A 10,643-nucleotide genomic window follows, 5' to 3' on the forward strand; every position below is an offset into this window, starting at 1 on the left:
AATGCGCTGTTCTCTACCACAGACAAAGTGGGGGAAATCGCTGGTACAAAGCTAAATCTGACAAAAGCCCCGGAGTTTACCATCAACTCTAATCCTATCCGTGTGTACGATCTGCACCAAACATAAACCTACCTGGGTCATATAAGTTCAACATATAGCCGCTGAATGGAAAGAACAAGTTGATATTTTAACCACCGAGTTCATTGATAGGCTGGACCTGATTGATGCTTCACCACTTCCACTGCTGATGAAGCTGGAGGCTATTAGACAGGTTGCCCTGTCTAGAATTCAACATCTCTTCTCCAATGTCCACCACCTCATGTGCAAAAACACTGAGTGAACTGAATGATCAATTTCCAGTCTAAACAGGAGGGTGGGTTCCGGTATCCCAAATGTGGAGTGGATATACTGTACAACAACGCTACAACAAGGCTGTCCCACCTGATCAACATGCTGAACAGTGATGATACAACTGTCAGGGAACTTGCAAGATCTTCCTTGTTTCTAGACATGAAACGGCGTAAGGTCCCCCTAGTGCAGTGATACTCAACTTGCGGCCACATTTGGCCCGCGGGCTCCCCCTGTGTGTGTGGCCCGTGATGGAATTGCCTTTTCTTTTTTTTTCTTTTTTTTTTACAGTGCACCTGAACGCAACATGCAAGATACCCGCTGAATTAGTGTCCAAATGTTCATGTCATTCTGGCCAATATCCCACTTCTGTTATAATATTTCAGTCTGGAATATGGAATATCTTTCAATAATCTATGATTTAGCTGCTAAATTGTCAAATACTGCAGTCTGCTCGCTACCCAGGCACTTATGTATGTACTTAACCTAACTAACTATCCGGTGTGCACAACATTGTCAGACTAAACTCCGGCTGACACCCCAAAAACCTACAATCCGCTACAGAAAAATGTATATTGTTTGTTTATTAACTGGCCCCTGGCCTTCTATCATTTCACGAAAGTGGCCCCCGGGCAAAGCAAGTTGAGTATCCCTGCCCGCGTCTGTGTGTGTGTGTGTGTTTGTGTGTGTGTGTGTGTGTGTGTGTAGGTGTGTGTGTGCGTGCGTGCGTGTGTGTGTGTGTGTGCACTGCAGAAACCCTCCACATGTCGCTGCTGCACATTATTTAATGAGCAAAAGAAGTTTTAAAAGTAAATAAAATGTTTTGCAGATATTTGAGTGATTTGGTTTCCTTCATCCCTGTAGTACATCATCACGGTGAATAAGTATTTTCATAAAACAAAGAGGAAAGTATTTATTTTTATAGTTTTGTTGGAATGCTCCTGTAGAAAATAGAATGTTGTGGAATGTTCAAAGCCATTTCTCACATTTTACTTTTAGACACAGAACAGATAAATACTCGTAACTTTTGATCTGAGAGAGCTATCTCAGTCATTCAAAAAATAAATGTTAGATTTCCAAATAAATAAAAACAGTCACCATCACATAATGTGTGTGACTGAGGCCGTGTGCCCCCCCCCCCCCCCCCCCCCCCCATCACCATCTCAACAACTGAGACAAGTCAGCTTCAGACTATAATATATATGTCTGTTTGTCTGGAGGCATTTATTTGTTTCTGACTCTGGGAAAGTGGGGAAAACACTAAAATGTCCCAGTATTACTGCATCTATGAAACATATCTTTAACCAAATCACACACATTATGTGATCTCCTTTTGATAACTGATGTAATAACTAATGTGATGTATGTTTTCACTTCCATTCACTGAGCCTCCCCTGAAACTAATTGGAGCCCCCCTGGGAAGGCCCACCTCCCCTTTTGAAAGCCTTTGGTCTATGCTGTAACTCTCATATCACCTATCTTTTTGGTTATGTACAGTCCAGTTTAATCACAAATGAGACACTTGACCATCAGTTTCACACCACAGTTTCTCTCCATCCAAACTATATCATCACCTTTGCAATGTCTATTTACATTGTTGGTTACATTCTAGCAATCTAATGTCAAGATGTATGGCTGAGAACTCAAAATAATTCTGCATAATTCACACTTTGCTGTCATTGAACTTTTATTTCCTTACATGTTTGGTTGGACAATAGAGATGAACAGAACAATTATTAGAAAATAAAATGCAAGACGCAGCAATACATTTCTTCAGAGTTTGATCCAAACTGGAACAAAACATTTAAACATTTAACTCAGCAAATCCTGCACACTGACAACAAAATAACTTTTCTTTAAACAATGTTAAGCTCCTAAAAGATTTATTCCAAGAAGAAAAGTTTGACAAATAATCACAATTAGATTTTTTTTGGTCAGTATCGTCCTATAGAGCTGAACAGGCACGTGACTTTTCGTGACATTTCAGGTACCGAAAGTAAGTTACCCATTCATTTTCTCCCATAGACATTTTGAAAAATCCTTCTGTAACGAGTTTTAAGGCTGGAACCAAGCCGACATGTGACCTGCTGAATCATGTGACCTGCTGAATCATGTGACCTACTGAATCATGTGACCTGCTGAATCATGTGACCTACTGAATCATGTGACCTACTGAATCATGTGACCTGCTGAATCATGTGACCTGTTGAATCATGTGACCTGCTGAATCATGTGACCTGCTGAATCATGTGACCTACTGAATCATGTGACCTGCTGAATCATGTGACCTACTGAATCATGTGACCTACTGAATCATGTGACCAACTGAATCATGTGACCTACTGAATCATGTGACCTACTGAACTGTGTGTGACCATAAAACATTTGGTTTGAGCAAAAACTAACAAATAACAACGTGGCGGGGGGGGGGCAGAAACGTCATGAAAAGTCACGTGAGTGTTGAGAAGTTGGAAACCCTCATTAGTGTTTTGCTTGCACCTGCGTTTAACCTTCCTTTTCGACAGAAAATGGCCCCCGTGAAAAGGGTCTATTATACAGAGAGAAGCTGGTTCCCGCTGCAGACAGTGGAGGCGCTCTTCAGCAGGTTAGATGCAGCGATGGTTCTTCACTGTATTTGAGTGTCTGAACATTTTCTTACAGCGGACACAGTAGAAGGGTTTAACTCCAGTGTGAATTCGTTGGTGTGTTTTTAGGTTACCTAAGCGACTGAAGCTGCTCCCACATTGGACACAGCTGTAGGGTTTAACTCCAGTGTGAATGCGTTGGTGTGTTTTTAGGCTACGTGACTGACTGAAGCTGCTCCCACATTGGTCACAGCTGTAGGGTTTAACTCCAGTGTGAATGTGTTGGTGTTCTTTTAGGTGACTTAACTGATTGAACCTGCTCCCACATTGGTCACAGCTGTAGGGTTTAACTCCAGTGTGAATGTGTTGGTGTCTTTTTAGGGCAACTAAATGACTGAACCTGCTCCCACATTGGTCACAGCTGTAGGGTTTAACTCCAGTGTGAATGCGTTGGTGTGATTTTAGGTGAGCGAACAGACTGAATCTGCTCCCACATTGGTCACAGCTGTAGGGTTTAACTCCAGTGTGAATGTGTTGGTGTGTTCTTAGGTTACCTAACTGACTGAACCTGCTCCCACATTGGTCACAGCTGTAGGGTTTAACTCCAGTGTGAATGCGTTGGTGTTGTCTTAGGGCACTTAAATGACTGAAGCTACTCCCACATTGGTCACAGCTGTAGGGTTTAACTCCAGTGTGAATGTGTTGGTGTCTTTTTAGGCTACCTAATTGACTGAAACAGCTTCCACACTCCTGACAGGAGTAAGGCTTCTCTCCTGAGTGAACTCTCTGATGTTGCTTTAAGTAGTCAAGTCTTGTGAATGTTTTGTCACACTGATCACAGAGGTGACGTCTGGGTCCACTGGTGTCTCTCTGTTTCTATAAAAAGATAGAAAGACAGAATCAGGCAGAGACACTGTGTGTGTGTGTGTGTGTGTGTATATGTGCGTGCATGCGTGTGTGCGTGTGTGTGCGTGCATGCGTGTGTGCGCGTGCGTGTGTGTGTGTGTGTGTGTGTGTGTGTGTGCGTGCGTGCATGCGTGTGTGTGTGTGTGTGTGTGTGTGTGTCAGTGACGGCTGGTGACTTCAAAAACTGAGGAGGGAGGAAAACCAACCCACGGCATCATGTTATTTTACACTAGTTACCTAGACACTATACTTACCTAGACACTATAGTTACCTAGACACTATAGTTACCTAGACACTATAGTTACCTAGACACTATAGTTACCTAGACACTATAGTTACCTAGACACCTAGACATTACTAGACACCTACCTCTGTGTGTTTTTGATAGAAGATATACTGTGTTACTATCATGCATATTGCTGCTGCTGTAACGGCAGAATTTCACTCCAGGGATAAATAAATGTAACCCAATGCAGTTAGAAAAGGGTTAACTATTTGAGTGTCAAAGCATATGACGCCAGGCCAGCAGAGGGCATTTGAGCGAGTCAAAAGAGATTTTCTTTGTTGTGAAGCTGCATGAAACGTGCTCTCCACTTTTGGTGAAAATATACATAAAGAAAGCAAGATATTCAGTCAATTATTATTAAGAATTGTAGATAAGAGTCTCTCTTAGTAACCCGAGTAGCCTACTGCATCGTGAGAGGCTGATTCCTGTTGTTTTTTTACCTGTTTTCTCCTGCTGAAAACTACTGTGTTAAGCATGTTAAGCTCTAATTAGTAGCTTACTGTGTTTAGCATGTGTTTTACTGAAGTAAAAATTAATTTCATTTCATGTTGTTAAAAAGGTCTAGTCTACAGTTTATGACAACAGATGTTGTCGGGTATGTTACAGTTCATTATATGTTTTAAGATAGAAATCCTGTAAGGGATAGATATCATTTATTTCAATCCATCATTTGATTTTGTCAATGTAAATTACTGCCTCTAGTCCGACTTCAAACGTTATGAGTACAGTGTAACGTTTGTTGTAGTGTCTCATATAATGGGTTAAAAGGTCTAACTGTCTTTTATTGAGAAAAGAAAGGTGAATAAGGTACCGTATAGACCGTTTCCATGGAATTGTCAGCCCTGTCTAGGAGTCCTGACAGTCTTGTTCTACTGTACTAGCAAACACTGCAACAGGAAGTGAGCTGGGCTTCAATTTACAATGTTTTTGTTGTCAAGTTAAAACTGTCTCTACAGAAAAGAAATAGAAATTATTCTAATTGATTTGATCTATTCTGTGCTGCTACGTGCAGATTGGTTTTTGATCCTGGATTTAGTCTGGTTCCACCATGCTGACTTCCATGGTGAGCCTGTCCCAGTGAGCCACATTCCACAGAGGGAACGTTTGGATGCTGTGTGTGTGTGTGTGTGTGTGTGTGCGTGTGCGTGTGCATGTGCGCGCCCATGTGTGTGTGGGTGGAACATCAGTGACACAACAGTGATGTTTTTCTCCTCACCTCTTCTGAAGAATTCATCTTGACAGTGTTCCTCTCCTCTGCCAGATGTCTCTTCCAGACAATCAGCTCTGAGAAACAGAGGTAGATGAAGACAGGGAACACCCACAAAATCAATACTAATACTAATAAGAAGAATGTAGCTGCAAGCAGTGATTGTAGGATCCAAGCAGGTCTCTGAAGACTAAAACCTACTGAAGAAATATTAAGGTGTCATTAATGTGAATGGAAAAACAGTAAAAGTGCTCTTATATAATTGATTTCCTTAAGATTGATTTAAAAAAACTAGAGGGCACTGGACTCAGTAGAGTACTCAACGCGTTCTACGCCAGGTTCGACCCCTCTGCCAGAGCGCCTCCCCTCCTCCTCTCCCCCCCCCCCATCACCCCCCCTCTCTCGCCCCCCCACCCCCCCCCTCCCCCTCTCCTCCTCTCCTCCCTCACCACCCCCCCCTGCCACCTCTCAGGGACTTCTACAGAGGCACCATTGAAAGCCTGCTGACTGGCGGCCTCACCACCTGGTACGGAAACTGTACCACCATGGACCGCAGGGCGCTACGGAGAGTGAGACGCGCGGCCCAGCACGTAACAGAATGTGAGTTGCCAGATCTGCATGAACTGTATAAACAGCGGTGCCTCAGGAGGTCCCTGAAGATCATCAAAGACACAAACCATCCCCACAACAGCCTGTTCTCCCTGCTACCCTCAGGGAGAAGATACAGGGTCCCAAAAGCACGCACAAATCGCTTGAGGAACAGTTTCTTCCCGCAGGCCACGAGACTCCTTAACATACACAAATAGTGTAGTAGCCGCACTGTACCGTACTGTAGCTGCTACCATTACGTATGTCTAACGTTTAATTGTATGTTTAATAAGGAATATGCTATTTGCACCTGTATGTAAAATACGCCAAATTTAAAATGCAGAGTTTAATTATGTTTAATAAGGAATATGCTATTTGCACCTGTATGTCAAATACGCAGAATTTAAAATGTTTAAGCACGTCTAAAGTATGCACACGACATGTGCACCTATGTGCAGTGAATATGCCACTGCCTCTGACTTGTCTTATCACTATACTGCCTTATTGCTTGTTGTGTCTCTTGTTGTTTTTGCACTCATATGCCCTGTTATATTTGTACTATGTTGTAAACGGAGTCCACAGCACAAGAATTTCACACGTGATACTTGTACCATGGAGTGACAATAAAAAAAAAAATCTTGAATCTTGAAGTAGAGTGACCTCTAGACATTTGTGTTTTCTTGTGTTCAGACATAGGTTTATAGATGTTATTTATTTACCTTGACAGTTTCGACGAGTCAACTCTCGTCTTCTTCAGAAGCAGTCGCACTGACAGCTGGGTATGACGTGTCAACCAGTTGCTTTTCAGCAACTGGCGGTGTGCCCATCTTTTTCTCTGTGGGGTTTTTCTTCAATGTTTCGTATGTGTTATTGTCTCCTAACATGGTTTCCATTTGTGCTACATATGTGCTAGTGTCCATGACCACTGTTGTTCTGCCTTTATCTGCCGGTAATATGGTGATGGCTTTATCTTTTTTGAGAGAGTCTATAGCTGCTCTCTCCTGTTTTGTGATGTTGCTTTGTGGTAATTTTGCTGCCTTGAGTATGCTTGCTACAGCGTTGCGGAGTTCTGCTTTTTGACCTTGATCCTGTATTTTATTGCATGCCAACTCCGTGGCTAGGATGTAATCATCGTGTGGTATGATCCTGGGTGTAATATAAAAAACTGAAAATAGTCACTGCAATAAAACCCCACACAAAACTACGGCAATTATTAGTACACCCAAAAGACAAAATCGAACAGGACAATAAATGTAACGTTATATACGAAATACCATGCATATCCTGCAATAAAACATACATTGGGGAGACGGGCAGGTCATTCATCACCAGAAAGAAAGAACATCAGAAGGAATGTGAAAAGGAAACAGCAACACGACTCACAAGAACACAGAAAGAAAAAACACAACAGGAAAACCTCAAATCAGCCATATCAGACCACTGCAAAAGAAACAACCACGTTATGGACTGGCATCAAGCAAGAGTCATTGGAACAGAGGACAACAAATACAAGCGTTGGATCAAGGAGGCTATGGAAATCAGGAGACGTGTCGTGGGCACCATCAACAGGGATGAGGGGGCCTACATGCTCTCCCGCACCTGGGATACTCTACTCCAGAGAACAACGGGCGGCAGGCCGCGCGATGTGCCCGGCGGGGCTGTTAGGTCTGTCAGTCCGGCCATGACACGTCATAGTGGGCGTGGCCGGCCTGGCAGACCTGGCAGCTCAGCTGGGCACACCGCCAGTTGCTGAAAAGCAACTGGTTGACACGTCATACCCAGCTGTCAGTGCGACTGCTTCTGAAGAAGACGAGAGTTGACTCGTCGAAACTGTCAAGGTAAATAAATAACATCTATAAACCTATGTCTGAACACAAGAAAACAAAAACGTCTATGTATAAATGAAGACATGATGAACATCATTGAACTATTTAGAGTGACCTCTGCCAACCTTTCTACAAAGTTTTGTGATGTTACGTCAATCTGTTTGGAAGTTGGAAGACAGCTGGACAGGAGGTTGGAAGACAGGTCAAGGGACCATTTGGAAAATGGTGATGGCCATTTTTCCCTCGCCAAAACTTTGTCTGACTTTGAATCATTAGTTATTTAGCCCCCTTTCCGACAAGCTAGCATGACAAGCTTGGTCCCATTGGAAACCTAAGGTTGTCTCCTTTCAAATGATATCCCTACCTTTTCCCAACCTCAAAATTTGAGCATGTCACAGTCTCTGAAAGACAGTCTCACCGCCGTTCCTGCCGGCAATCCCGCGGATGTCATACGGGTAATAAAACATTGGGGGAAAAACACATTTTGGACAGGTTTTTCTCTTGGGATCATCAAAATCTTTATTTTAGACGTCCTATGGAGCCAAAAATCCAGAATAGAAACAAAATAAGGGGGGTGCGCGTGGACCCCTCCGAGGTGCCCTACTAATAAGTTAGAGCACTATCATGGTATAATATAGACCCTGAATCGACGAATATTGGTTTGATGTGCAGAAGATGGTCATTCTACATGAAAATATTTGCTGGGATATTCTACAAAAATAATGTTTCTGGATCCATTTCCTTGACACAATGGAGCCAAGGGGACAGGAGTGATGTGTAAACATAAGGAATAGTTTTCAGGTACAGTAGTGATGCATCTAATATAATATCTATGGCTGTAGTGGACTCTATCGCTCAAAGACTGAAAGCTGGAAGGTTACCTTTGTTTGGCTTTTGCACTGTGGCAGTTGTTCGTTTAGCTCTTTTCTTCACAACATCCGTGTTTCCTTGTGGTGTGGTCGTGGCGTTCCTTTTGGCATCAGTGTTTGCTCGTGGTTTAGATGTTTTTGTTGGATCATCCGTGGTGAACTCTCTAGTTTTCAGATGCGTTCCTCTCTTCTTGTTTGACTTAGTCTCTGAGCTTAAGATGGACCAATCAGAATAACTCAAGTTATCTTTAGGTTCCCACTGTGTGTCAGAGTCACAGATGCTCAGGTCCTCCTCTTCACTGTTGTCCAGCTGAGGCATTGGTAGATGAAGAGCACTACGTATGGTCTGCTCAGATAGTCTGCTCAAGACGACCACTGCCTTTTTCACTCCATTCAGAGAACTAGAAGCCTCCTCCTTTTGTGGCTTTTTGCCTTTATCTGTATCCTGAGTCTTGCTGTCCAGTCGATGTGATGGAGCAGTAGGTCTGTTAGGAGTCAGAGAGCTGCAGACCTGAGTCTCAGGGAGAACAGCCTCATATGGGGTTTGAGCCATATTACCTACAAAGACAAAAACAAAAGTTTATTTGAAAGTTAATTCACGCATTTTGTTACAGGTCTCGGACTGAGATCCCAAATAAACAGATAACGTCCCTGTATAAACAGGATAAAGAGTGAGACACGGACAAGGTGCTGCGTTTACTTGCAGCTCCGCTCATCAGAATTTATTTTAGATTGTGCAAAATATATCTTTTTTCTTTCTCTTTGTATTTTGTTTCCATATTTCAATGTTACTGTAACAATTCACATTTTCATAATATCCAAAAATATAATCAAACAGGCTATAGTCACAATCTTCTTCACCTTCAAAATAAAACAAACATTTTCCACGTTCCATTTCCTGAGTTCAATCAGTGTACTAAGCATGAATAAATCCTCATTCAGTCTATTAACTGAGCTAATGTTTCATTTACCACCACATTCCTACATTTTAGGCTACTAAGAAATAGAGAATTTCTAGGTTTTAACCTCTCCTAGTGCAAAATAAATAAACAAAATTAAAAAGTACTAGCAATAGACATTTATACTATGGCTGTACCATTAGAATGTATGAGCTGACTTGCAAAACATAACTTTTAACAGTGCTTATAATTTCAAACTAATATCAAAATATATTCACTAAAACAGTTGTGTTCCCAAAACAATCATGCTTGACCAAAACTGAAATCTGCTGGAGCCCAAAACCTAAAGACCTATTTGGATTTTACCCTGTTTTGTAATGAAAAGTTTAAGCGGGCGCCATTTTGGATCACCCACAATACAAACAAAAACGTTTTTCTACTTGTTCACAAAACCATCTAAATGCAGTCATTACACTTGCAAAATCGATCTACTACTTAGTTTAACTGTTAAGCAACGTGTATGTGCAGTTGTATAAGTGTTAATACTTCACCAACCTGTATAAACAGGATAAAGAGTGAGACAGGACAAGGTGCTGTGTTTACTTGCAGCTCCGCTCATCAGAATGAGGAAGCCAACGAGCTCTGCTGCGTGATTTCGAATCGCACATAGGTTACGCAAAGACCACGCCTTGTGCCCGCCTACGCAGCGCCGGGATTGGCCAGGCGCTCATGCTCATGTTGGGCTCTCTGTTACAGGGACACCATTCCTGTGAGAAGCAACAACACAACAACACCATGCGAGGCTGCAGCTGTCAGCTGAAACTGTCAGCTGAGCTCTGTTATTGAAGCTTTGGTTAAAGGCCGAATTTTACAAAGATGTTTAGAAATAAATGTTTGAAAATCGATTGTGTGTTAAAAGCTTGTGTTACGTTTTCATTGGCGTTAATACACTAATAATTAATTTCAATGTCCCCTATCAAGAGCAATTCAGTTGGTTCATGAATGAACCACAAATCGCTGGGCACGCAGCCCAGCGATTTGTGGTGTGGGAGATTCCAGCTGTCAAAAGAAGACAAAAGATTTGCTCCTGGCCAATCCCGGCGCTTGACTGCTGCGTAGGCGGGCACAG

General features: G+C 42.4%; 1 protein-coding gene across 1 annotated transcript; it reads right to left on the reverse strand.

Annotated features, from left to right (window-relative positions):
- Positions 1-2,063: 2,063 nt before the first annotated feature.
- On the reverse strand, positions 2,064-10,115 carry LOC310789792 (uncharacterized protein). Its single transcript, XM_083651473.1, has 4 exons — positions 10,070-10,115; positions 8,628-9,173; positions 5,342-5,409; positions 2,064-3,809 (listed from the first exon to the last, which is right to left on the reverse strand). The coding sequence occupies exons 2-4, from the start codon at positions 9,166-9,168 to the stop codon at positions 2,955-2,957; spliced, it is 1,464 nt and encodes a 487-aa protein (XP_083507599.1). The 5' UTR covers positions 9,169-9,173; positions 10,070-10,115; the 3' UTR covers positions 2,064-2,954.
- Positions 10,116-10,643: the final 528 nt, after the last annotated feature.

The sequence above is a fragment of the Poromitra crassiceps genome (assembly GCF_964638095.1).
Source record: "Poromitra crassiceps genome assembly, chromosome: 15".
Taxonomy (NCBI): Eukaryota; Metazoa; Chordata; class Actinopteri; order Beryciformes; family Melamphaidae; genus Poromitra; species Poromitra crassiceps.

What these genes read in the sequence shown, in the direction of transcription:
- LOC310789792 (XM_083651473.1), bottom strand. Translation starts at nt 9,168, where the DNA reads ATGGCTCAAACCCCATATGAGGCTGTTCTCCCTGAGACTCAGGTCTGC. An exon ending in AGTGCAAAAGCCAAACAAAG is followed by an intron (nt 5,410 to 8,627) that starts GTAACCTTCCAG and finishes TCTGTTTCTCAG; the next exon opens with AGCTGATTGTCTGGAAGAGA. An exon ending in AGATGAATTCTTCAGAAGAG is followed by an intron (nt 3,810 to 5,341) that starts GTGAGGAGAAAA and finishes ATCTTTTTATAG; the next exon opens with AAACAGAGAGACACCAGTGG.